The sequence below is a fragment of the Jaculus jaculus genome, chromosome 8 (genome assembly GCF_020740685.1).
Source record: "Jaculus jaculus isolate mJacJac1 chromosome 8, mJacJac1.mat.Y.cur, whole genome shotgun sequence".
NCBI classification, from domain to species: domain Eukaryota; kingdom Metazoa; phylum Chordata; class Mammalia; order Rodentia; family Dipodidae; genus Jaculus; species Jaculus jaculus.
Window position 1 is genome coordinate 71875546 of NC_059109.1, and position 27926 is coordinate 71903471.

At 48.3% G+C, this 27926-nt stretch overlaps 1 protein-coding gene across 4 annotated transcripts; it reads left to right on the forward strand.

Moving 5' to 3' along the window:
- Arhgef40 (Rho guanine nucleotide exchange factor 40) lies at positions 1-27830 on the forward strand. Of its 4 annotated transcripts, none has more exons than XM_045156444.1 (24): positions 1-90; positions 5868-6065; positions 6675-7902; positions 8039-8206; positions 8349-8469; positions 10365-10461; positions 10573-10653; positions 10787-10903; positions 12796-12891; positions 12988-13103; positions 13810-13936; positions 18316-18438; positions 18514-18657; positions 19108-19718; positions 19846-20080; positions 20384-20470; positions 21018-21233; positions 22307-22477; positions 23149-23326; positions 24493-24597; positions 24805-24948; positions 25451-25581; positions 27202-27248; positions 27382-27830. In XM_045156444.1, exons 1-23 carry the CDS (start codon positions 88-90, stop codon positions 27241-27243), a joined length of 4539 nt encoding a protein of 1512 aa, XP_045012379.1. In that variant the 5' UTR covers positions 1-87; the 3' UTR covers positions 27244-27248; positions 27382-27830. The 4 variants fall into 4 exon arrangements, 2 of the variants coding, with proteins under 2 accessions (XP_045012379.1, XP_045012380.1); XR_006638530.1 differs by having other exon boundaries at positions 24758-24948; XM_045156445.1 differs by lacking the exon at positions 24805-24948.
- Positions 27831-27926: the final 96 nt, after the last annotated feature.

The following is a 27926-nucleotide window of genomic DNA, read 5'->3' on the forward strand; positions in this document are numbered from 1 at the left end:
TCCCCGGCCAGACTCCGGCGACGAGAGGGAGGCGGCGGCTGGCCGGGCCCCGCCCGCCCGAGCGTGCTACGCGGCCGGCGCGGAGCCATGGTGAGTCCCGCACCTCCTGTGTCCCCTCGGCCTTCGCGCAGCGGACTCCAGACCCCCGGTCCCCAGCCGGGTGCCTCCCGAGCCGGCCAGCGCCTGTTAGCGCCCTACAGACAAGCCTCCCTGCTATCCTATCCTTTCTTTTCTTCGACCTGTCCGCCCACTGCCGTGCTCTGTCCCCACTAGGAATTGCCCTAACCCTTTCTTCCTTCCTCCCCATCCTCCTTCAGCCTTTTCCCAAATCCACAAACCCCACCCCCGCCTTGCTGTGTCCCGACCTGTCTCCCTTTGCTGGTCTTCCTCCCCTTCCACTCTCCGTCCCATTTCCTTACCCGCGGGGACCCTTGCAAGTTGGGCTGGTGGCAGCCCTGTAAGGGGCACTGCCTCGGGTCATGAGAATTGAGTGGCCTGGAACCACCATTTTCCATCCCCGTTCCCGACCCCGTGAGGCGGGTCCACCCATCCGGCCCTGGGGGACCAGGCACAGCTGTGGCTGGGCCAAGGCCAAACGGCATGTCCAAAGAGGAAAATGCACGCGCGGAAAGGGGGCTGCGTGCGAGTGGTGGGTGTTGCCTCGTAGTACCACAGGGTGGGATGCGGCCGGAGTACGACCAGAGTTTGGGGAGGGTCCCCCACGACTTATTCCAAGAAACTGAGACGCTGTCTTGGGGATCAGGGACAGAACACCCCACGGGAGGCCGAGGGAGCCCCCGGGAGCCGCAGCTCCGGCCACTAGAAGCTCCCATCTGCAGGAGCGAACTCTAACCGGGAACTTTCAGGGCAGAAGTCCTGGCGATCGGGCGCCGGGGTTGACGCTGCCAGGCAGAGGGCCCGCTGCAGGAGCGCTGCCGCGGGAGGGGAGCTCGCTGCCTAGGGGAGCGGGGAGGCGGGAAGAGGCCCACCGGAGGGGCGCTCTCTACCGGGGCTGCGCCCCCGGGGCTCCGCTGCGAGCGGCGGGAATGCTGCAGCGAGGAGGAACTAGGCCAGGGAGAGCTGACTCAGTCTCGGGTCCCAGCCCGTTGGAGTCTCGGTGTCTGGGGTTTCTGCCCGCCGCCGCCCGCTCCAGACCCCTCCTCCTCTCTTGCCGCTGCCGTTTCCTGTGGCCCAGACTCTCGCTCAGCCATGAGCTCACCGCCCCTAATGGGTTGCAGCTGCCTCGCAGCGCTCGCCGGAGCTCCCCCTCCCCGTCTGCGAGCAGAGACCCTGGCGGGTCGCCGCCCCCTCCCCGCCCACGCACGCGGAACACTGAGGGTCTGTCTGTTCGCCCACCTTGGGGCCGGCACTGGGTGCTGACGCCCTGAATGCTCAAGTCCTGGGTGGCCGCTCTAAACCCGGCAGCCGAGATAAGCTAGCAACTCCGGCCGGACGGTCTTACAAGTACGTTATTTTGTCTTGCCGCAGAAGCAGGACGGGGCAGCGAGGAGAGCTAGGTACATGTTATGCCGAGTACCCCGCCCCCCATTTGCAACAAGGAAAGCTGAAGAAAGGAATTTCAAAGTCCATTTTTAAAAAAGAAGTAGGCTTACAAAGAGAGAGCCCAAGGCCAAGCTGTTATTCAGGGTGTGCGATGAAGAACGCTGTCCCATGGACTTGCTTAGGGAGGTGGGTTGGGATGGAACAGGACTGAGTCTTAAGATGGTGGCTCTGAGAGAGAATTATGTTTTTCGAGGAAGGGTCTCACTCTAGCCCGGGCTGACCTGGAATTCGCTCTGTGTTCTCGGGGTGGCCTCGAACTCAGCTATCCTCCTACCTCTGCCTCCCAAATGCTGGGATTTAAAGGCGTGCGCCACCACGCCCGGCTGAAAATATTTCAGCGGGAATACATACTGTCATGACGTTCTGTCCCCACATGCTTCCCCCCCCCCCCAGTTCTTTGTAACCCAATCCTACAGACTGGGAATGGAAGACATACTGGAAGAAAGGGGTGTGCAGTGGTTTATATCCATTATCAACTTGATAGGACCGAGAATCGCCTGTGAGGGATTATCTACATTAGTTTAACTAGGGGGAAGACCCACTTTAACTGTGAGTGGCAACATATCATGGGGTGGATTCCTGGACTGTGTTTAAAAGGAGAGAGTGTTGGTACTGTTGAAATGGCTCAGCAGTTAAAGGTGCTTTCTTGCAAAATAAGTTTTTTTCAAAGAAGGCCCTCTGAGCATGAGCATTCATTGCTTTCTCACTGCTGTCTGAATGTGAGCAGCCCTGCTCCAAGCTCCTGCTGCCATGTCTTCACCATGATGGACTGAAACTGGAACTGTAAGCTGAAATAAACTTTTCCTCCGTTAAACTGATTTTGTCAAGTATTTTGTCCCAACAATGAGAAGGTGACTAATACAGAAAATTGGTACCAAGAGTAGGTAAGTTGCTGTGATAAACCTGACCATACACTTCATAGGCACTTTTGGAGCACAGATGATCCCATCATGAGTTCCAGATGCCAGGCATAAACTGGTTTTCAGGAGGAATCCGGAAGTTTGGCACTTTGGGCTAGAAAAGCCCTTGAATGATATAAGCAGAATTTGTTTTTTAAACATATTTTATTTATTTATTTATTTGAGAGAAAGCCAGAGGGAGGAGGGGAGAGGGGGAGAGAGAGAGAGAGAGAGAGAGAGAGAGAGAGAGAGAGAGAGAGAATGGGTACACTAGGGCCTCCAACCACTGCAAACGAATTCCAGACACATGCACCCCCTTGTGCATCTGGCTTACGTGGGTCCTGGAGAATTGAACCGGGATCATTTGGCTTTTTAGGCAAATGTCTTAACTGCTAAGCCACCTCTCCAGCCCTACAAGCAGAATTTAAAGTGCCATTCTGGTGGGAGTTTGCAAGACAAGGATGCTGAGAGACATGTGAACAGTGGAGGCCTGGCTCATAAAACTTCCAAGGAGAAAGAAGGACTCTTATCAGGACCTGGCTAGGAGTTAATGTTCTATGCTGTTACAGACACTGGTTGCATTCTGCCCATCTTAAGTACTTGAATGATGCTGACCTCACAACATAGTGGACAGTTGTTTTTGTTGGTTTTTTTTTTTTTGCTTGTTTTGTTTTTTGTCAGAGAAAATCTCAAGACTGTACAGCATTCAGGCTGGTGTTGAGAAAGCAGTTATAATTGTTAGAGATCAATGTCATTGAAAACCTCCTGCACTTGACTAGGACAATAAAAAGGATGTCCTAGCCAGGCTTGATGGCACGTGCCTTTAATCAGAGGCAGAGGTAGGAGGATCCCAGTGAGTTTGAGGCCATGAGACTACATAGTGAATTCCAGGTCAGCCTTGGCTACAGCAAGACCCTACCTGGGAAAACTACACACACACACAAAGGATATCTTGAGTGTAATACTCAACCCATCAGAACCTCTATCTAGTGAAATTCCAAATTCACTCAAAGGTGCACACCTTTAATCACAGCTTTAGGGAGGCTGAGGTAGGAGGATCTCTGAGTTTGAGGCCAGCCTGAGACTACATAGTGAATTCCAGGTCGGCCTGGGCAAGACCCTACCTTGAAAAAATAAAAAAAGAAAGAAAGCCAGTCAGCCTAACTAAACAGAGGGAGTTCCCTGCTTAGACATAATCACCTAAGGAAATGTTTCTACAAGGTCAGACTGGAAGGATGACTCTACTGTGATACAAGGGAACCAGGCTTCATTTCAAGCTGTCAGCAGGTCTTGGCAGCATGATCTACATGTTAAAGGTTTTAGAGGCATGGAAAAAGTAAGATTGAGGGGTCCATAGAGTATTGCACCATAGTTCCAAGAGCCTCTGAGGCCAGGCAATGTGTGGTAAGGTCAGAATCCTTAAAAAGAAGGCCCTGAGAAGCCACTGCATGAAGCTGTGAAGGTAAGCCATAAGTTGCAGTGGATATTGGAAATGCCAGAACCCTAGGATGTCTGCCAAGGAGGCTGCAGCTCTGGAGTGGAACTGCCCCAAGAGAGACATAACTGGAGGGGGAGAGCTACACAAGCGCTTTTGGAGCACAGATGATCCCATCATGAATTCCAGATGCCAGGCATAAAGCTGCAAGATTTGGAGTTCACCCTGCTGGGTTGCTTTTGTTTTGTTCTAATCATCATTCTTTGTCATGCCCCATCCCTTTTGGATTAGGAATACTTATTTTGTGCTGATGCATGTTGCAAGCAAGTATGAAAAATCTTTTCATATCATAGGAGCTCACAGTTAAGAGAAGAGTTTGCCTAAGGGCTGAAGAGATAGCTTAGTGGTTAAGGCTCTTGCCTGCAAAACCTAAGGACCCAGGTTTGATTCCCCAGAACCTACATAAGCCAGATGCACAAAGTGATGCATGTGTCTGGGGTTCATTTGCAGTAGTTAGAGGTCCTGGCTCATCCATTCTGTCTCTCATAATAAATTTAAAAAAATTTTTTGAGGTTAGGGTATCACTCTGGCCCAGGCTGACCTGGAATTCACTATGTAGTCTCAGGGTGGCCTTGAACTCACTGCGATCCTCTTACCTCTGCCTCCTGAGTGCTGGGATTAAAGGCGTGCGCCACCGCACCCGGCAAAAATATTTTTTTAAAGTTTACATAAGTTTCAGAAGAGACTCTACACTTACACTTTTTTGTTTATTTGTTTGTTTTTTCCAGTTAGGGTCTCACTCTAGCCTCTAGGCTGACTTGGAATTCACTATGTAGTCTCAGGGTGGCCTCAAATTTAAAGACGATCCTCCTACCTCTCTCTGCCTCTTGAGTGCTGGGATTAAAGACATGCACCACCATGCCCAGCCACTTATACTTTTAAATTGTGTTGGAACTGTGAGACTATGAAAACTTTTGAAGTTAAGATGAATGCATTTTGTATTATGAGATGGCCAGGAAGGTATGAAGACAAAGAGTAGAAGGTTATGACTTATACATGATATGCTTGGGTGTCAAGTTGACAAGGGATAGACTTATTATTTATATTGTCAATTTGACAGGACCTAGAATCACCAGTGAAGGATTATCTAGATTAGCCTCTGGGCTTGCTTTTGAGGGATTATCTTGATTAGGTTAATTGAGATGGGAAGATTCATCTTAACTGTGAGAGGTACCATTTCATTGGCTGGAGTCCTGTACTACTAAAAAGGAGAGAGCTGGTCAGGGTCAGCATTCATTGCTGTCTGCTTCTTCAGTGAGCTAAAGGCTCTGCTTCAAGTTCCTGCTATGATAACTCCCCACCCCCACCCACATGATGGACTGGAACTTAGAACTCTTAGGTGAAATAAACCATCCCAGCAATGAGAAGCTAATTTATACAGGGTGACATAAAGACCTGAAACAGCCATAGTCTTCCTGACCTCTTCCCACCCATTAACGATCTCTAGGATATAGTTGTTTGTGGGTCATCTCACCTCCACTAAGATGGAGAGCTCTGGGAGGAACGATTTGCTGGATGTCTATGTGGAAGCCTCATACTCCATCCCACCCTCCAGAATTCTTGATCATCAAGTTGGATGTGACAGCCCAGGGTCTCTTTTCTCCTATGCAATTATTCCATTTCCGAAGCACCAGGTACAACCCTGATAGAGTATTTACATCAAATTCTCCCTGAGTCTCCATAGCCAAGTCTCAGAGCTTGAATGTGAAGCCCTGTTAGGCTTCTGTGTTCTGACCGAGCCAGTCCCACTTATTTCTTTGCTCATTCAACCAACATTTCCTAAGTGACCACTGTGCACCCATAATAGGGAACACAGTTGCCTACAAACCAGCACAGTCCCAAAGGAGCCATGCTTATGTAATTTTTAGGGGTATTGTATGTGATCTTTAGGGGTATTGTCTCTCCTACAGGAGCCTGAGCCAGTGGAGGACTGTGTACAAAGTACACTCGCTGCCTTATATCCACCCTTTGAAGCCACAGCTCCCACCTTATTGGGCCAGGTGTTCCAAGTGGTGGAGAGGACTTACCGGGAGGACGCACTGAGGTATACGTTGGACTTCCTGGTACCAGCCAAGCACCTGCTTGCCAAGGTCCAGCAGGAAGCCTGTGTGAGTGGTTGTGCATCCCTGTTTTGTCTCACCTAAAATTAGTCAGGCTTATTTTCTCCCAGCTAGAGACGCAGCCCTCCCAATACTGATCACTACAGAGGCATTTAAACTACATTTATAGGCTTCCACAGACTGTGAGTGCACATTCATCTTCCCAAATATTAACCCTTAGCAAACCTTGACTCCCCCTAAAAGACCTTGACTTTTCAGAACCACTTCCAGACATTACTTTGTCATATAAGTTTCTCCAGACACTAGCTCCCATTGAAATAATTCAGCAAAGATCCTTCACTTCCGTACATACAAAGACTAACAGTGGTTGATTCCTCAGGCAGTGGCATCTGCTGACCAGATCTTTGTAGTTATTGGGTTCTAACCTCCCTCCACTCCCACAAGTAGCTTTCTAGAGAATCTTCCTATCACCTATGGGCTAACCATTTTCAGTTCCTTTGCCATGTAAATACCTCCCAATCTCCTTCCCCACTCCCTGGGGTTATAACCCATCAGACCTAAGGACAGGCCTGCCTAGAAGTGGACCCATCCTCATTGCCCTCTCCTGCTCATTTCTTCAGCAGAGGCCTGAGTGCAGCCTCCCACCTCTCTCCCCAGGCCCAGTACAGTGGATTCCTCTTCTTCCATGAGGGATGGCCACTCTGCTTGCATGAGCAGGTGGTAGTGCAGCTAGCAGCCCTACCCTGGCAGCAGCTTCGCCCTGGAGACTTCTACCTGCAGGTAGTGCCCTCAGCAGCTCAAGCACCCCGCCTGGCTCTTAAATGTTTGGCCCCAGGAGGTGGGCGGGTACAGGAGCTGCCAGTGCCCAATGAAGTCTGTGCCTACTTGTTCACACCTGAGTGGCTACAAGGCATTAACAAGGACCGGCCAACAAGTCGCCTCAGCACCTGCCTACTGTCTGCACCCTCTGGAATTCAGCGGCTGCCCTGGGCTGAGCTTATCTGCCCTCGATTTGTACATAAAGAGGGCCTCATGGTGGGGCACAGACCAAGCACACTGCCTCCAGAGCTACCATCTGGACCCCCAGGACTTCCCAGCCCTCCACTCTCTGAAGAGGTGCTGGGCACCCGGAGTCCGGGGGATGGACACAATGCTCCTGCAGAAGGCCCAGAGGGTGAATATGTGGAGCTATTGGAGGTTACACTGCCAATGAGGGGAACCCCCACAGACACTGAGGACTCCTGGGGCCTCTCTAGGACCCGCACTGTTCCCACCCGCAAGAGTGCAGGAGGGAAGGGACGGCACCGGAGACACCGGGCATGGATGCACCAGAAGGGCCTGGCACCTGGGGACCAGGATGGGGCACGACCACCTGGTGAGGGAAGCAGCACTGGAACCTCCCCCAGTTCTCCCCCAGGAGCTGAGGCAGTCCCAGAGGTGGTAGTCCTGGAGGGATCTGAGCCCCCAACACAGGTTCTGGGGGAAGTCTCTGAGCCTTGCCCCCTTCTGCCAGCGGAGGCTGGGGGAGTAGCAGGCCAAGGGGCTGAAGGACCACCTGGTGTCCCTCGAAGAATAGGCAAAGGAAACAGAAGAAAGAAACGAGCTTCAGGGAAAGGTGCCATAAGCAGAGGAGGAGACAGTGCCCCTGTCAGCCCTGGGGAAAAGGAAGAGATCGGACATCAAGAAGCTCCAGTCAATCTGTCTTCACCAAATGAACACAAGCCCCCAGAATGCAGCCTGGTTCCTGAGGAGAATGAAGTTTCTGGAAAACCCGAGTCTGAGCCAAAAGAGGAGTTTAAGCCAACAGTTGAAAAAGAGCCTGGGCCTCCAGAAGAAGGGGCCAGAGACAATGAGCAAGAAGGCTTGATCCCGGTGTGTATGGCAGGTGAGATGACACTGGAGCGCAGAAGGCAAGGACCAGAATAGGGAAAGGGACTGGAGAAAGACCAGGGTTGTTCTGGGAGCAGAACAGCCAGACTAATCCTTACTTCAGACCCATAGCTCTACCTGTGTTTGTGCAGGACTTACAGGTGCAGAGGGACTCCTGCCTCACCCCCTGGCTCAGCCCCCCGAGACTGTGCAGGAAGTAAAATGGGACAACATCCCAGAAGAGGCCCCTCCAGGCACCGTCTCTGATGACCCAGATGTGGCTTGGGACCTGATGGCATCTGGATTCTTCATTCTGACTGGTCAGTGGGTATCAGTGGATAAAGGGAAAGGCCCTGGGGAAAGAGATGCCATTGAAGTGGGCTTGGAAGGAAGACAGGGTGGAAGGAAAGTAGTTAAGGACTGCTCCCAGCCAGGACAAACTAGCCATTTTTGTGTCTTTAGGAGGGGTGGACCATAGTGGGCGAGCTCTGTTAACCATTACCCCACCATGTCCTCCTGAGAAGTCCCCACCTTCCCAAGATATGCTGAGAAGTGTTCTTCAGTATCTGCACTCACTGCTCAGGTAAGAGCTACAAACCTGCTGAGTCGGGAGGACCTGCCCTTCTTTCCAGAGCACCAGCCTTCTGACCTTTAGGACTTGTTTCATTTTCAGATTTTTAAGCTAATTGATCTTTGACCTTCCCAATCCCTGACTTCTAGGATATCTTCATTGAACTTCAAAACCAATACTACTCAGCTGGGGAGATAGCTCAGTCAGTAAAGTGCTTGCCTTGCAGGCATGAAGACCTGAGTTTGATACCCAGTACCCATGTAACTATGGGGCATGGTGGTGTACATAAATCATTTCAGTGGGGGGGGCAGAGAAAGGCATATCCCTGGAGCTCACTGGCCAGCCAGTCTAGGCTAGGTGGTGGGTTCCAGGCCAGTGAGAGAGACCCTGTCTCAAAAAGAGGTGGAAAGGGGCTGGAGAGATGGCTTAGTGGTTAAGCGCTTGCCTGTGAAGCCTAAGGACCCCGGTTTGAGGCTCGGCTCCCCAGGTCCCACGTTAGCCAGATGCACAAGGGGGCGCATGCGTCTGGAGTTCGTTTGCAGAGGCTGGAAGCCCTGGTGCGCCCATTCTCTCTCTCTCCCTCTATCTGTCTTTCTCTCTGTGTCTGTCGCTCTCAAATAAATAAATAAATAAAAATTAAAAAAAAAAAGAATTTGGGCTGGAGAGATGGCTTAGCGGTTAAGCGCTTGCCTGTGAAGCCTAAGGACCCCGGTTCGAGGCTCGGTTCCCCAGGTCCCACGTTAGCCAGATGCACAAGGGGGCGCACGCGTCTGGAGTTCGTTTGCAGAGGCTGGAAGCCCTGGTGCACCCATTCTGTCTCTCTCCCTCTATCTGTCTTTCTCTCTGTGTCTATCGCTCTCAAATAAATAAATAAATAAATAAAAAGAATTTATATTTATAAAAAAAAATAAATAAATAAAAAATAAAAAGAGGTGGAAAGCTGGGCGTGGTGACGCACACCTTTAATCCCAGCACTCAGGAGGCAGAGGTAGGAGAATTGCGGTGAGTTCAAGGCCACCCTGAGAATGCAGAGTGAATTCCAGATCAGCCTGGGCTAGAGAGTGAGACCCTACCTCAAAAAACCAAAAATTTAAAAAAAGGTGGATAGCATCCTTGAAGATGACAACTGAGGTTGTCTTGTCCTCTGGCTTTCATACACTCACACAAAATAAAGTACATGGCTCATGCTCATACAAAGGAAAGGACATGGCTCAGTGGATGAAGCAATTGTCATGCAAATGTGAGGACCTGAGTTTGGATCCCTAGACTGTACATAAAGCTGAAGGCTGTAATGAACATCTAGAACCCCAGCATGCCTATAGTGAGGTGGGAGACAGATACAGGAGAATCCTCCAGATGCTAATGGGCCAGCTAGCCTGGTAAATAGAGTGGTAAACAAGAGACCCTTCCTCAAACAAGGTGGATGGTGAGGACATGCCCAAGGTTGTCCTGTGACTCAAACAAGGTGGAAGGCAGGAACATACTTGAGGTTGTCCTTTGACCACATATGTGCCACACTCATACAAACATGCACACACACTCACATTAATACTGCTGATTTTCTGAAGCCTATGACACTACATCTTAGGTCATGTGTACCTGTTGGGTACCATGTATGCTACAGGCTGGCATTCAGTTTGTACCATTTTATCCCATAAATCTTAATTTTCCAAACCTTAAACCTCTGACCCAATAGCCACTTCAGTGTAGCTTTCTTGATTGCTAGATTGGTATTCCCAGACACATATTCCAGACTTAGCCCTTTGCTTATTGCTTCCCAGATTTATAAGATACTACTCATGAGGGTGGTTCACACTAAATCAGACCTGTGCTCTGCCTTGCTGTTTCTGCTATCTCCCCAACACACAGACACACTGCTGCCTCTTTGGCTCTCCCTGCCCCCACAGGCCTGATCTGCAGTCTCTGGGGATGACGGTCCTGCTTGACCTACGCAAGGCACCCCCATTGCCTCCAGCACTCATTCCTATCTTGAGTCAACTTCAGGTAACCAACTCCTTGAGACAAGTATTTTCCTCTAGACCTTAACTCTTCCCTAGTGGCCACTGCAGGCCACCTAGTTGCCCACAGTTTAGGGCTGTTCTTCTTTATATGCAGGACTCAGGAGACCCTCCCATCATTCAGCGGCTGGTTATTCTCACTCATGATGACCCTCCCCCTGATCTTCGTGGATTTCAGGTTTGAACCTCTCTCTCCCACATAGTTCCCCCATCAGAAATGGAGGGGGGAAAAGAGGCTGGCTGGAGTCCCAAGCTGGTTTATGAATTCCTGGATGCCCATGCAGAAATTTATTTCTTTCCCATGTCTACAGGGTGCTGAATTGCTATCAGAGAATGATCTGAAAAGAGTAGCTAAGACAGAGGAGCTGCAGTGGAACTTAAGAGATCAGAGGAACTCCTCCCCCAGTCACTGGGTAGAGATACATCAGGTAAGCTTCTCCTTTACCAACTAAGAACCTAGGAGCTAAGAACAACCCAGCTGAGGATAATCTAGGAGAGGACAGATCCTACACATAAGCATGAGGTTGGGAAAAACTAGTTCCATTCAAATCAAAGTATTTGTGGCTAACAGACTATAAAACAAAACGTTGTGCTATGAGGCTGTAGAGATGGCTCAGCAGTTAAGACACCTGCTTACAAAGCCTAATGATCTGAGTTAAATTCCCCAGTATCCACAGTGGTGCATGCATCTGGAGTTTGTTTGTAGCAGCTAGAGGCCCTGTTGTGCACTGTCTTTTTTTTTCTGTTTCTGCTTGAAAATAAATAATAAAAATAATTTTTAAAAAATATTGTGGGAGATGGCCTGGATATCCATGGCCTCACAGTGCCTGACACCACCTGCATAAGAGGAGGAAAAGATCAAGACATCAAAAGTAAAAGAGAGACTGATTGGGATGGGGAGAGGGTGTGATGGAGAGTGGAGTTTCAAAGGGGTAAGTGGGGGGAGGGAGGGTATCACCATGGGGTATTTTTTATAATCATGGAAGTTGTTAATAAAATTTTTTTTTAATTTTTAAAAAATATATTGTGGGGCTGGAGAGATGGCTTGGAAGTTAAGGTACTTGCCTGTGAAGCCAAAGGATCCTGGCTTGATTCTCTAGTTCCCATGTAAACCAGATATACAGGGTGGCGCATGCATCTGGAGTTCGTTTACAGTGGCTAGAGGCCCTGGCACATCCATTCTCATTTTCTCTCTCTCTCTCTCTCCCCCTCCCTCCCTCCCTCCCTCCCTCTCTCTCTCTCTCTCTCTCTCTGTCTCTCTCTCTTCCTCCCCCCCTTTTTCTCTCCCTCAAATAAATAAAAGTATTAAAAATTATTGTGTCATGGGCTATTGGGAAGACTAGAGAAGTACGTTTAATTTTTAATGGAACATTAAGTAATCTATGCTTTATGGTCGGAGATTAAGTTGTCATTAAACAATTAGAGAAGTGTTTGAGTTGGTGTTATGGGTTTTAGAAAGTGCTGAGAGTCAAAAAGTTGGTTTTCAGGGCTGGAGAGATGGCTTAGTGGTTAAGCACTTGCCTGTGAAGCCAAAGGACCCCGGTTCGAGGCTCGATTCCCCAGGACCTACGTTAGCCAGATGCACAAGGGGCACACGCGTCTGGAGTTGGTTTGCAGCGGCTGGAGGCCCTGGCATGCCCATTCTCTCTCTCGCTCTCAAATAAATAATAATAATAATGTTTGTTTTAAGTTGGTTTTCAGTTGGGCATTGTGGTGCATGCCTTTAATCCCAGCACACAGGTAAGAGGATTGCAGTAAATTCAAGGCCACCCTGAAACTACATAGTGAATTCTGGTTCATCCCAGGCAACAGCAAGATCCTACCTTGAAAAAAAAAAAAGTTGGTTTTCGTGCTATGTGGCCTTGGACAAAGTGTCTTTACCTCATTTCTGGATATGGTACCCTTTCTGTGCCCTACACCAGTATCCACCAAGTTCAGCTGTTTGTGTAACCTCTAAAGATCTCCAGCATAAGCAGGGCATGGTGGTACATGCCTTCAACCCCAGCACTTGGGAGGCAGAGAGATAGGAAGATCACTGTTTGAGGCCAGCCTGGCACTACAGAGTGAGTTCTAGGACTAGAGGGAGACCCTACATTGGGGCGGGGGGGGGGGGGCTACTTATTCCAACTTTGCTGCCAAGGAAAATGAGTTTCCAGGTTTCTGGGCCTGCCCAATGATACACAATTAAGCAGAAAAAGTCAAAAACTGAGCCCAGCATTATATCCGTACATGTCTCCAGGGCTGTCCTACTCTCACTCCGTGGCTTGAACTCCTTATCTTAAACCTGACCCTAGACTCCATCTTCATCTGTGGGTTTCAGGAGGTGGCCAGGCTATGCAGCCTGTGTCAAGGTGTGCTGAGCTCCATACGGCAGGCCATTGAGGAGCTAGAGGGAGCAGTGGAGCCAGAGGGAGAGGTACGAAATGAGATGGGATCATGGTGGGTGGGAAAGGGATGACTGGGTGTGTAATTTCTACTAGAACCCCAGCTGTCTCTTGCTTCATTTTCCAAGGAGACAGTGGGAATGCCTGAGCCCTTGCAGAAAGTACTGGCAGATCCTCGACTGACAGCACTGCAAAGAGATGGAGGAGCCATCCTGATGAGGCTGCGCTCCACCCACAGCAGCAAGTATGAGATGGGTGTACAAAGGCAGGTGGAAGTGGGAGGGGGAGATAGCAGACTGCTGGCCAAACCTTAGCTGACTACTGGTGATTCTTACTATCCACATATCTGGGAAGATACTGTGGGTTTCTGTTTGTTTGTTTGTTTTGTTTTGCTTTATCTTCTGAGTGTGTGCGCATGTGCATGCCATGGTGTGCATATGGAAGTCAGAGGGCAGCCTCCAGTGTTGTCCTTGCCTCCACCTTGCTTGAAGCAGGTCTCTGGTTTTCACTGCTGTGTATGCCAGGCTAGCTGGCCCGTGAGCTTCCAGGGATCTCCGAGCTTCCATCTCACCATAGATGTGCTGGAATTATAAATGCACGCTGCCACATCCAGCTTTGTGTGAGTTCTTTGTATTTAAATTCAGGTCCTTATGCTTACACAGCAAGGTTTTTATCCACAGAAACATCACCCTACCTCCAAGATACTATCTTTTACACTTATAACCTTAATAATGTCCTTGTGTGCTAGTTATGATTACAAATGAGGATTTGGAGTATCAGAAATGTTAAATATCTTGGCTAAGCTAATTTAAATCCCAGCAGTCCGAGTCTGACCCATGTCCTGATGCCCAGTGCTATGCCACCTCTTTTATTTGCATCGCTGGGGATCCAACAGTACACATGGAGGGCTTGACAAGGACAGAGACTTATTCCAGCCTATCCTTCCCCAGGTTGGAGGGTCCAGGCCCAGCTACTCTCTACCAGGAGGTAGATGAGGCCATTCACCAGCTTGTCCGCCTCTCCAACCTTCATGTGCAGCAACAGGAACAGCGGCAACGCCTGCATCAGCTCCACCAGGTGAGAAGGGACCTAATTCAGCCTGGGAGCCTGGCCTCTGCTACCCACATCTCCTTTAATGCTAACCATGGATGGTGTTCTTCCAGCCTTTCTCCTCACCGTCTCTGAAGTGGGCATAAAATATGAAATTTGGGCTGGAGAGATGGGTCATTGTTTAAGACATTTGCCTGCAAAGCCTAACAGCCTAAGTTCAATTCCCCTGCACCCACATAGAGCCAGATGCACAAAGTGGCACATGAATCTGGAGTTTGTTTGCAGTGGCTAAAGGCCCTGGTATGTCCATATTCTTTCTCTCTCTCTCATTCCCTCCCTCCCTCTTTCTCTTTCTCTCTCTCCCAGGCATGGTGGTGCACACCTTTAATCCCAGAACTTGGGAAGCAGAAGTAAGAGGATGAACATGAGTTTAAGGCCAGCCTAAGACAGGATAATGAATTTCAGGTCAGCCTGGGCTAGAACAAGACCCTACCTTGAAAAAACAATAATAATAATAATACAGTGAGATTCAATAAGAGAACAGGAGCATCTCAGCACTAGATCAAAAAAAAAGCCAGAACTCTCCTCTACTTATAATCAATCAAAGATCATCCATGGTGCTTGTTGTCCCTAGGGAACTCTGGAAAGAGCTGATTGGCTCTGGAGTGCTTGCCTCCTTAGCATAGTAATAAATGTTCTTGTTTTTATTTTGCTTTTTCAAGAAATGGTCTCAGGTAGCCCATGCTGCCCTTGAACTCTCTAGGTATAACAAAGCTGATTTTAAACTCCTGATTCTTCTGCCTCTGCACCCAAGTGCTAGGATTAAAAGCATGTTCCACCAAACCAGATAGTCAATATGGATTGATAGTACTCTTTAGGTACACTGCCTCATATGCTGCCTCTGCTCCTTATGCAGTATTATTCACCAAAATAGGGGCTGTAAAGGCCCTACCTCTTTCAACCTTGGAAAGAGGGCACTATAACCCCTTGAGAGAAACCATAAGCCTCTTTGTATTGAAGATTCAGGGATAGGACTGGGTTTTCTGAACCCTGATACCTCTCTTCTGGACTTAAGAGCCCCATAAGGATTTACTGCCCCTAAGAGTTTTGAAATCTGCTTGTTCTTCCTTAGTCCCAAGCATGGACTTGCATGTGGGCATCAAGGGAAGGGTCATTTCAAGAGCAATGCTAAGGGGAGCCAAGACTTTCTGTTTCCTGGGTTTGTTACATATTGACTTCCTTTGTTCCAGTATCTAAGGGAAGGCTGGAGAGATTGCTTAGTGGTTAAGGTACTTGCTTGCAAAGCCTAAGGACCTCAGTTCAATTCCCCATTACCCATGTAAGCCAGATACACAAAGGGGCACATGCATATGGAGTTCATTGGCAGTGGCTAGAGGCCCTGATGTGCCCATTCTCTCACTCTATCTGCCTTTCTCTCTCAAATAAATAAAATAATAAAATAAAGTAAAATAAAATAAAAAAGAGCTCCTCCTAACACTTAACTGCCTATTGGCCTTTCCACTGTGGGCAGGCATGTACAGCTTGTGCTGTGGTGGCTCCTTGGCCTTATTCTCCCTCTACAGTTCCAATATCCAAAGGGTCGTTTGCCTGTTGTTTGCATGCTGGCTTATAGCTGTCCCCCCTGCCCGTTTAAAGCCCTATTTTTTTTTTTTGTTTTTAACTTCTTATTGACAACATCCATAAATATAAACAATATTAGTATTAGTATAATCACAATACCCTCCCACCACCACCCCTTTTTTTCCTCTTAAATCCCCCTCCACTGAATCCCTTCTTCTTTCCAAGTAGTTTCTCTTCTATTTTGATGTCATTATTCTATTCGTCCTGTTATGTAGGTCTTGTGTATGCTTTGTTTTATTTTGAGACAGAATCTCACTATGGATTGAACTCTGGCTGGCCTTGAATTTATGATCCTCCTGCCTTAGTCTCCTGAGTGCTGGAATTATATGTGTGCATGCATAACCATGCCTAGCTAGTTTTATTCCTTTTTTGTTGTTGTTGTTTTTGAGGTACGGTCTTACTGCTGTAGCTCAGGCTGACCTGGAATTCACTATGTCGTCTCAGGATGGCCTTGAACTCACAGCAATCCACCTACCTCTGCCTCCAGAGTGCTGGGATTAAAGGCATGAGCCATCATGTCCAACTCTAGTTTGATTCTTTAACTTTTACAATTTCTTTGACTAGTAGATAGTCACAGGTAAAATAATTACCAAAGCCGGACATGGTGGCATAGAACATGAGAGGAATTTATGATTAAAGGACTGCTGTACTTCAGGTAGGAATCCAAAGAATCAGAGCTATTATGGCTTGGGACAGCTTCCTTCCCCATCCTATGCCAAATCAATGTGTGAAGGTTCTGCCAGGGCAGGGTGTAAAACCCTATGTTAAAAGAAGAATCTGAGGCTGGAGAGATTGTTTAATGGTTAAGGTGCTTACCTGCAAGGCCTACCCATGTAAAGCCAGATGTACAAAGTGGCACATGCTTCTGGAGTTAGTTTGCAACAGCTAGAGGCCCTGACATGTCCATTGTGTGTATCTCTGTCTCCCTGTCTTTTCTCTCTCCCTCTGTCTGCTTGCAAATAAATAAATAATACATTTAAAAAAAAAAAACAAAAACAGTATCTGGCCAGGCGTGGTGGCTCACACCTTTAATCCCAGCACTCAGGAGGCCGATGTAGGAAGATTGCTGTGTGTTCTGAACCAGCCTGAGACTACACAGTGAATTCCAGGTTAGCCTGGCGTACAGTGAAACCCTACCTTGAAAGACAAAATCAAACAAAACAAAAGAATCTGGAGGGCCAGGCGTGGTGGCACATGGCTTTAATCCCAGCACTTGCCTGCAAAGCCTAACAACCCAGGTTCAGTTCCCTAGTAACCATGTAAAGCCAGATGCACAAAGTGGCACATGCATCTGGAGTTTGTTTGTAGTGGATAGAGGCCCTGGTGTGCTTATTCTCTCTCTCCCTCTCTCTTCTATCTCTCTCTACTTGTAAATTAATTAAAAAGAAAAACTCAAGCCAAGTATGGTGGCACACACCTTTAATCTCAGCACTCAGGAGGCAGAAGTAGGAGGATCACTGTGAGTTCAAGGCCACCCTGACACTATATAGTGAATTCCATGTCAGCCTGGGCTAGAATGAGATCCTACCTCAAAAAATCAAAACGAGGGCTGGAGAAATGGCTTAGTGGTTAAGCGATTTCCTATGAAGCCTAGGACCCTGGTTCAAGGCTCAATTTCCCAGGACCCATGTTAGCTAGATGCACAAGGGGGCACATGTGTCTGGAGGCCCTGACATACCCATTCTCCCTCTCTCTCTCTCTCCCCCCCCCCCTCTGCCTCTTTCTCTGTCACTTTCAAATAAATAAAAATAAACAAAAAATTTTAAAATCAAAACAAAAGCTAGGCGTGGGGGCGCATGCCTTTAATCCCAGCACTCGGGAGGCAGAGGTAGGAGGATTGCCATGAGTTCAAGGCCACCATGAGACTCCATAGTGAATTCCAGGTCAGCCTGGGCTAGAGTGAGACCCTACCTTGAAAAAACAAAAAACAAAAACAAAAAGAAAAAAAAATCTGGAGGTTAAAGTGTAAAGCAATGAGTTGTAGTGCTTCCAGGAGGAAGATGCTGGACAAGTTACAAAACTACTGAGTTGCCCATCCTTTCAGGGTTAGTAACATTTAGCATGGTAGTGTTAGGATGACCAAATGAATTCAGCAAAGGACTCTATAAAAGTAGCTGCTGTTGGCATTAGCTATCAGGAACATTCTCAGACTTTTTTTTTTTTTCAAGTTAGGGTCTTGCTGTAACCCAGGCCAACCTGGAATTCCCTATGTAGTTTTAGGGTGGCCTTGAATTCATGGTGATCCTCCTATCTCTGCCAAGTGCTGGGATTAAAGGCATGTACCACCACACCTGGCATTACCATCTTTTTTGTCAGAGAGCTCAGAACAAGCATGATATATCTTACAGCCCTATAATGGGAAACTAGAGCTGGATATACATTCAAACACACAATGCTTGGGCATCTCTGCAGGCATGGCGCCTGAAACCTCTGCCCACCAGGGCACAGTGAATGTAGAACTTCTCTTGGCTCTGTTATGCAAGTAACCCTCATCCTGTCTTTGTTTCACTGTTCTGGCCTAGCCACAGCACAGTAACCTCAGTATCTCCAGCCAGCCCATCTTCAGGTGGCACTTTATGAATGGCTTCTTACCCAGTTCACTTGTTCCTTGTGGAAACTTACAAATCATTGTTACCAATCCCTTGGTACCAATGAGACAAAATGGATTAGCAAAGGCTTGGTGGACTGGGATGGTAGAGCTTAAGTGGATCTCACCCATGTCACTTCAGCATCCCTCATGGCCCCTGTTGTCACACCCATCTTAGGTGTTGCAGTGGCTCTCGGGCCCAGGGGAGGAACAGCTGGCCAGCTTTGCTGTGCATGGGGACTCCCTGTCTGCCCTGCAGGAGACAGAGCTGCGATTCCGGGCTTTCAGTACTGAGGTGCAGGTGAGAAAACAGCAAGCATGCGGGGAGGTTCATTGAGAGAGAGGATCAGGCCTGAATGCAGCCTCCCTTCTCCAGGAGCGCCTAGCCCAGGCCCGGGAAGCCTTGGCTCTGGAGGAGGACACTGTATCCCAGAAGGTTCTGGATCTCTTTGAACAGAGGCTGGAGCAGGTTGAGAGTGGCCTTCATAGGACTCTACGGCTACAGCGCTTCTTTCAGCAGGTGCATTCGTTCAGAGCATCCTCTTTCTGTGCCCATTTCCTCTCTGCAGCCTAGACAGCTTGATCAGGTAGCCGTTAAGAGCAGGGATTTGGGATTCCAGCTGCTTGCCTTTGGCTCTGAACCTAGCCACTGACTTGCTGAATGATCTGAGGCCTGAGGTAGATATATCACCATAGGCATTACTTCACAGGGCTATTAATGAAGAGGGCATGAAACACTATACAAAAGCATTTAGTGCCAAGCTGGTTCCTCAAACTCTAAAAGCACTAGTTCCTCAGTCTTCATACCATTTCTAGTCACATGGTTAGGCAGTGATGCTGGGACATTGAGAGAGGGGAGGGTACCAAGCACTGGAAACAGCAAGACAATAAGAGCAGTTGCCATGTGCATTTGAGAGTGGCACAGAATCTCATTTTTTCTCTCCTATCTCCAACTTATCTGGCTTTGTAGGCACATGAATGGGTGGATGAGGGGTCTGCTCGGCTAGCAGGAGCTGGGCCTGGTCGGGAGGCTGTGCTAGCAGCCCTATCCCTGCAACGGGCCCCGGAGCCTAGTGCTGGCACCTTCCAGGAAATGCGAGCCCTGGCCCTGGACCTGGGCAACCCAGCAGCCATTCAAGAATGGGGCCACTGCTGGGCCCGCTGCCAAGAGATGGAAAGAAGGATTCAGCAACAGCTGGGAGAGGAGGCCAGTCCTCATGGCCACCGGCGGCGACGAGCAGACAGTGCCAGCAATGCAGGGGCCCAGCGGGGCTCTCACAGCCCCTCACCCAGCCTCAACTCCCTGCTTCTCCCCAACATCCCTGGGCCATGGGCAGTCTCATCCCATTGTTCTCTGTCCCCATGTGGGGAGGACTATGAGGAGGAGGGTCCTGAGCTGGCTACTGAAGCAGATGGAAGACCCCCAAGGGCTGTGCTGATCCGAGGCCTAGAAGTCACCAGTACTGAGGTGGTAGATAGGACATGCTCACCCCGGGAACACGTGCTGCTAGGCCGAGCTGGGGGGCCAGATGGGCCCTGGGGAGTAAGCACCCCCCAAATGGAACGCAAACGAAGCATCAGGTGAGAGCTCAGCCCAATTGGTCCCAGTCAGCAGAACCACCTGCCCAGCAGGGAAGAAGATGACACTATTGAGGGTAGTGGCTCCCTTTGTGCCAGGGTGACAATTCTACTCTGGTTGCACCTGCAGTACCCAGCAGCGTCTGGTGTCTGAACTGATTGCCTGTGAACAAGAGTACGTGGCCACTCTGAGTGAGCCAGTGCCAACCCCTGGGCCTGAGCTAACTCCTGAACTTCGGGGCACCTGGGCTGCAGCTCTGAGTGCCCGTGAGAGGCTTCGCAGCTTCCACAGAACACACTTTTTGCGGGAACTTCAGGGCTGCACCACCCACCCCCTGCGCATTGGGGCCTGCTTCCTTCGCCATGTGAGTGATCCTCTGGAACTTTTCAAGTCTTCTTTATGGCACTAATCACCTGTCCTTTGGTATCCACAGCCCCCTCCATTTCCCCTTGAAAAGGTCCCTGGACTCCCTTACCCTCTATTTGACTTTTGTGTCCCTGTCCTCAAGTGCTGCATGGACTTCACTGTCTCTTTAGGGAGCCTTCACTTCCTGGCAAGCTGAGTGCTCCCTGTGGGCCTGGCTTTCCTTGGCTGCAAGTGGGGGTTGTAGGGAAGAAGTTTGTGCTTAGGGGCCTTACCAGGGATACTCTTTTCCTTATCCATGCAGGGGGACCAGTTCAACCTCTACGCCCAGTTTGTGAAGCACCGACACAAACTGGAGAATGGTCTAGCTGCACTCAGCCCCCTGGCCAAGGTAAACTTCTAGTCATTATGAGAAGAGAAGAGGGGGAAGAAGACCTAAAAATTCACCCTCTCAAAATCAGGGAAAAACAAAAGCTTTCCTAGATATTTACTCAATAATCTCCCAACTTGCCAACTGGGACCCAGGCAAGTCTCCTGGCACAGGACTGAGAGCGGGTCCTCCACATGAGGGAATTTGTGCTAAACTGTCTCTATTCATATGGTAAACAAGGATAGTACTGATTTTCCAACTCACAGGGAGCTTTGAGGATCAAAGGATTTCATGGGAAAAGATATGAAAGTGAGTTCAAAAGGTAAAAGCCAGAGAGCAACAGGTGATTACCTAGGTTCCCTTCTTTCTCTTCAGGACACAGAGGATGGTTGCATCTCTTATAGACCTCCTGCCTGCCTTCTTTCCAAAAGGAGGGTTTTTGCCTTACCCTTGAGAGTATCTGGTCTCTAAACCCAAAAGCTTAGACCTGGCCTATTATCTCCCTTTCTCCCAGATCATGGTCTCCACTGGCTCCACCCCTGATCCTCATCCTGATCTAATTTCCTAGGGCTCCATGGAGGGTGGCCCTTATCTTCCTCGGGCCCTGCAACAGCCCCTGGAGCAGCTGGCTCGGTATGGGTGGCTCTTGGAGGAGCTCCTGCGGGAAGCTGGGCCTGAGCTGACCTCTGAGCGTCAGGCCCTCAGGGCTGCTGTACAGTTGCTCAGGGAACAAGAGACCCGAGGCAGAGATCTACTCGCTGTGGAGGCTGTGCGAGGCTGTGAGGTAAGGTCCTGGCTCCTGTCACTCACTAGTCCTTGTAGCCTCAGAAGCAGTGTAAGGTAATGGCCAAAGAACCAGACTCAAGGTCTAATCACTGAATCGCTGAACTTACCTGGCTCTCTGCTTCCCTGTCTATAAATAACAAGGCTACTTCCTTCCCCAAATCCCATGTTCTTAAGGTATGTGCCTTGTGCTGGCCTCTTGATTTCCTAATTTCTTTAAAAAAACAAAAAACAAAAAAAAAAACCTTACTAGCCAGGAATGGTGGCACATGCCTTTAATTCCAGCACTTGGGAAGCAGAGGTAGGAATGATCACTGTGAGTTTGAGGCCAGCCTAGGACTACAGAGTTTTCAATCAGCCTGGACTAGAGTGAGATCCTACCTTGAAAGCTCAAAAAATAAGGGCTGGAGAGATGGCTTAGTGGTTAAGGCACTTGCCTGCAAAACCCAAGGACTCAGGTTTATTTCCCTACCACCCACATAAGCCAGATGCACAAGGGGCTGTGTGGAGTTTGTTTGCAGTGGCTAGAGGCCCTGGTGTGCCAATTTTTCTATCTGCCTCTTTCTCTCTCCAATAAATAAATATTTTAAAGTATATTTTAAAAAACAAAATATTGAGTTTTTATACGTGTACATAATATTTAATAATTTTTGCCCTTCCCTTGTCTGCTCTACCTTCTGCTCCTCGACACCCAACACATACCTTATTTTCCTCTACCTGATCTTTTCCTGGTCCTGTGATTCTAAATCATATCAGAATCTTACTTCATTAAGATAGAGCTATCCCAGGTCTTTGTTGGTCTCTTCCTGGTGGTCCCTGTATGCAAGGACTTCATGGTATGCTGCACACAGTGTGCACTGTACCTTCCTATCTTCAGAGACATGGCTGTGCTGCTAGGCAGATGTGCTGTGCATGCTGAGCAGGGCAGAGTCTAGACAAAGGCTTTTCCTGATTTTCTGACTCTTCCTGAAGGCCAGTGTGTTAGGCCCCTTGCCCTGTGCATCTCTTTCTAGTCCTCATAACTGCACACTAAGGGCCCCAAAGGCCAATACCATTTCCTTTTCCTTTCCCCAGATAGATCTGAAGGAACAGGGACAGCTCTTGCATCGAGACCCTTTCACTGTCATCTGTGGACGGAAGAAGTGCCTTCGCCATGTGTTTCTCTTTGAGCACCTGCTCCTATTCAGCAAGCTCAAGGGCTCAGAGGGAGGGTCTGAGACCTTTGTTTACAAGCAGACTTTTAAGGTATGTTGCCTAAAGTGAGGAGCAGGGAATCATGTTCTTTTTGAGAATTCAGAAGGGTATGGAAGTTCAAACAAACCCAGGTTCAGAATCTAAATCATCTAGAACAGGTGCTCTCAGGAGATCTATCTTGTAGAAGTCTTTGTCATTGGTTGACCCTATGGGGTTTTCCTTATATTCACACAGGAGGCTTAACAGGCATTTCAAGGCAGAATGAAAGAGGACCTCACATGACTTTTGGGCTTAGGTGGTCCCTAGAATATGAAAAGAGAGGACAACACACACACACTTTAATGTGACTGAATTAAAGAACTCTAGCAGACCCCTTGCTTATTCCCTGGATCAGACCAAATAGAATGACTCTAGTTTTCTAAACTGTCCCACTACACTAGTAGCTTCAGGGCTAGTTTAGGGGACAAGGGCTCATATGTGAAATAACTGAAACATGAGTTGGAATCTTTACTGTCCAGTAACTTATGACAAAGCCTTGGGCAAGTTGTTTCATGTCTCTGAGCCTTGTTTTCACTTCTGTAAACCATGGTTGCTATGAAGACTACATGCAGAACACCTGGCACCAGACAGATGTTGAGCAGTGTTCACTGAACATCTACCAAGGCAAGCATGGCACCTGCCCATGTGTTGCCACCCAGCGAACACCCCTCTGTCTTCACCAGACTGCTGACATGGGGCTGACAGAAAATATCGGTGACAGTGGACTCTGCTTTGAGCTGTGGTTTCGGCGGCGGCGTGCACGAGAGGCATACACTCTGCAGGCAGCCTCACCAGAGATCAAGCTCAAGTGGACAAGTTCTATTGCCCAGCTGCTGTGGAGACAGGCTGCCCACAACAAAGGTACTAGGCAAAGCTGGGGAGGGTGTGCTGAGAAGCAGGGTGATGATCAAGGATTTTCTGGAGAGCGTACAAACTGCTTAGGAAAGCTGTGCAGGAGGAAGACTTTAACAGAAGATTCAAACTGGCTTAAGAGGGATTGCTGAAGCTGGGCATGGTGGTGCACACCTTTAATTCCAGCACTCGGTAGGCAGAGGTGGGAGGATTGCCATGAGTTCAAGGCCACCCTGAGACAACAGTGAATTTCAGGTCAGCCTGGGCTAGAGCAAGACCCAACCTCAAAAAAAAAAAAAAAAAAAAAAATTGTAAAGCGGAAGTAAATTCTTTCCTTCCTTAAACTAAAAAAACTAAAATAAAAAAAAAAAGAGGGATTGCTTTGACAGAAATTAGTCTAAGATATGTCATAAGGAAAGAGAAAGCTCGAAAAATTGCAAAGCAACAAGAACAAATTGCAAAGCTGCAGGAAAAACAAAAGTTGTTATTGGAGATTTAAGAAATGGACCAGGTGTGGTAGTGCACCCCTTTGATCCCAGCACTTGGGAGGAGGCAGTAGGACGATCACTGTGAGTTCAAGGTCAGCCTGAGACTTCATAAAGGATTTCATGTCAGCCTGGGTTAAAAAGAGACCCTACCTCAAATAATAATAATAATAATAATAATAATAATAATAATAATAATAATAGAAAAAAAGAAATGGTGCCATTACAGGCTCTATAACCTGAGCTAATTTTTTTTCTGTTGCTGATTGGTTTGGGCTTTGATTTGTTTTCACATGGTTTTGCTGTTGTGTTAATTCTCTGGATCTCATTCTATTCATTTGGAAAATGAAAAAGTACTATCTTCATCTGTTAAATAAAGTGACATATATAGAAGCACTTTGTAAATTACAAAGATATGTTAAAATGGGGAGTTTTGCCCTTAGTGCCTAAGACAAATGGAAGCTGAGCATTAGAAGAAAAATGAGATGGCTAGGATGCCACACATGCAAGAGAAGAAGCCTAAGAATGAAATCAAAGACTACCATCACCAACTGTGTCCTGATAGGCAGCAGGAAGAGCGATGAGATGCAAGAGGAAGGAGTGAAAGTTGGAAAGGAGGGAAAGAAATAATCAACCAGGATGTGCAAGGGCTGAAGTCCAAGAGGAGCTAACAGGGTCTTTGTTTCCTAGAACTCCGAGTACAGCAGATGGTCTCCATGGGTATTGGGAATAAACCCTTCCTGGACATCAAAGCACTTGGGGAGCGGACACTGAGTGCCCTGCTCACTGGAAGAGGTGAGGGCCAGGGTGCTGGGTGGTATTCCCAGAAGTCAGGCCTTGACTAATGATACAAGCACCATGGGGAGGTATGGTGGAAAGTCAAAGGGGTACTGAGTGGGCAACTCTTCCCAAACTCTGGAACTGTCTGGGAGACCCTCTATAAGAATTGTTGCAGGAAGCCAGGAGGGCTTTCCCACACCAGCACCCCACCACTCTCTGCAGCCGCCCGCACCCGGGCCTCAGTGGCCGTGTCATCTTTTGAGCATACTGGCCCCTCCCTTCCTGGCCTCTCGCCAGGAGCCTGCTCCCTGCCTGCTCGCGTCGAGGAGGAGGCCTGGGATCTGGACGTCAAGCACATTTCCCTGGGTGAGGCACCTCTCAAGGGGTGGCTCCCAACAGCTGGGTCATGGTGATGTTCAGGCTGCCTACTGCTGAGCAATTCCTTTTCTGGCCAAGTAGCCCAGTTGCCATGACAACTATTTACAGCTTCCCCACTGCTAAAAGAGCTTTCCCTCTGGTTGCTAGGGTGATGCTTACAGCAGCCTTTTGCTAAGAAACACTTCCTCTGTACCTCTCTCTCTCTAGCTCTCCTTGAGTTTCTATGGAAACTGCCGCAGCTTCCTGTTGTACCCTCCTGGCTCACCATGGCAATTCTTATAGTTTCCTGTCGCTTCTTCCCTGGTTGTTCTAAATGATGCTGCTGACAATTTCCTGCCTCTTGGTAGGGGGGTTCTCTTGCAACTGAATTGCTATGGTGACACAGCTCCCTGTTGCTGTGGAACTCTCTCTTCCCTGATGGAGCAGCTTGATTGCTTAAGGTAATCTGGAAGGGTTCTATACCCTGCTCTCATCCTAGCTTCCCCTCTAGCCCCAGAAACACTTGACTCTTCTGGAGATGTGTCCCCAGGACCAAGAAACAGCCCCAGCCTGCAACCCCCCCACCCTGGGAGCAGCACTCCCACTCTGGCCAGTGGAGGGATCTTAGGGCTACCCCGGCAGGTAAGCCCCTACAGTAAGGTTGGGAACAGGTGATTGCTTCGGCGACTCTTTGGGTGGGCTTTTCTGATAATCTGACCCATTAAGGTGCAGGAGGAACCAGGATCATCCCAGCTGATGCTACAGACTGAATTATCCATTCTACCTTTTTCCTTTCCCCCAAGCCTAGCCAAGAGGCATTAAAGCCAGCAGTAAAAATAATCATCATCATTAGAGCCTGGGGAGATGGCTCAGTGGTTAATGATGCTTACTTTTAAAGTCTGCTGGCCCAAGGTCAATTCCCCAGAATCCATGTAAAGCCTGATGCAAAAATTAGCACAAGCATCTTTTTTTGTTTGTTTGTTTTGTTTTTCGAGGTAGGGTCACACTCTAGCCCAGGCTGACCTGGAATTCACTCTGTAGTCTTAGGGTGGCCTTGAACTCACAGTGATCCTCCTACTTCTACCTCCCAAATGCTGGGGTTAAAGGTGTGCACCACCACACCCGGCTGCATCATTTGCATTTATAAGAGACCCTGGTGTGCACACACACAAACATATACACTCAAGTTATAGTATTTTTAAAAAATATTTATTTATTTATTTGAGAAAGAGACAGAAAGAAGCAAATAAGAGAGGGAATGGGCACACCAGGGCCTCTAGACCTGCAAACGAATTCCAGATGCATGCACCACCTCCAGCCCTCAAATGATTATACTTTTTTAAAGATCATTAGTAAAGCCAGGTGTGGTGGCACATGCCTTTAATCCTTTAGGGCCAATCTGAGACTACAGGTCATCCTGGCTGGAATGAGACCCTACCTTGAAAAAATAATTTAAAAAAAAATTAAGACGGGCGGGGGAGGGTGGGCACTAAATACAGCATCTTTAAAAAAAAAAATTCAAGGACTGGAGAGATGGCTTAGTGGGTAAGGCACTTGCCTGGAAAGCCAAAAGACCCTGGTTCAATTCCCCAGGACCCACATAAGCCAGATGCACATGGTAACACACACATCTGGAGTTCATTTACAATGGTTAGAGGCCCTGGTGTGCCCATTCTCTCTCAAATAAATTAAATTAAATTTTAAAAGCCAGGAATAGTGTACATGCCTTTAATCCCAGCACTTGGGAGACAGAGGTAGGAAGATTGCCTGAGTTCAAGGCCACCCTGAGACTACATAGTTAATTCTAGGTCAGCTGGGATTAGACCCTACCTTGAAAAACCAAAAAGCAAAACAGAAATCAAGCTGGTGTGGTGGTGCACACCTTTGATCCCAGCACTTGGGAAGCAGAGGTAGGATTGCTGTGAGTTCAAGGGCACCCTGAGACCAGAGTGAATTCCAGGTCACCATGAGCTAAAGCCAGATCCTACTTCAAAAGAACAAATTTAAAAAAAAATCATTAGTTAGCCAGGCGTGGTGGCGCACGCCTTTAACCCCAGCACTCGGGAGGCAGAGGTAGGAGGATCACTGTGAGTTCAAGGCCACCCTGAGACTACATAGTAAATTTCAGGTCAGCCTGAGCCAGAGTGAGACCCTACCTCGAAAAACCAAAAAAAAAATAAAATCATTAGTAAAAAGCAGGAACAAGAGACACCTACACTAATAAGGACTTCATCTAATTTAACTTTAACTTGTGTTTCCCAGAGTCACACCCGAGCCCTGAGTGACCCCACCACACCTTTGTGACCTAGGTGAGTCAGCACCCCCTTTCTACCTATTCCAGTATGCCTTCCCTCTTCCCAGGACCTTCCTTCCTGTCTTTAGATGCTTGGGTGTCAGCTTCCCTCTGCCAACATACCTCCCTCTTCTCTTCCCGCCTTCTAGAGAAAACAGAGTTTGGCTGCAGCCCCTCTTCTCAGCACATTTCAGACTGGGATTAATGAGGCATAATGGAGCTCTGAATTCCTTCCCTCTGCTACCTAGACAGAGGAGGGCTAAGGACCAGAGCTTCCCCACTACCACTATGTCTAGCTCTCCCCTACTTGGTGCCTTCTGCAGCAGGAACCAGAGTGACCACATTTTGCTCCCCGGAGGTGGAGAACACCCTCTTCTAGTCCTTCTCCATCCTGGGCCACTGCACACCCCCAGCACAAAGCTCTGCTGACAGCCTTTTCTCCTCTTCTCACCCCCTAACTTTCCCAGAGAGGATTCATCTCTGCCAGGTCAAATGAATGGCATTCCATTCTGGGGTGTTATGGGAATTGGACAATGCAGACTTTACATATGTAATTATTGTTATTGTACTATTGTTATATTAAATGTATTTACTCACACTTTGCCTCCCAAGGAGCCAAAGCGAACCTGTCTAGATTAAGGTATTTGGACTAACTTGGCCACTTCCCCATGACTACTAACTAGAACACAGAAAA

Coding starts and splice junctions, on each gene's coding strand:
- Arhgef40 (XM_045156444.1), top strand. Junction 6,066..6,674: donor AGGTCCAGCAGGAAGCCTGT/GTGAGTGGTTGT, acceptor CTCTCTCCCCAG/GCCCAGTACAGTGGATTCCT. Junction 7,903..8,038: donor GATCCCGGTGTGTATGGCAG/GTGAGATGACAC, acceptor GTGTTTGTGCAG/GACTTACAGGTGCAGAGGGA.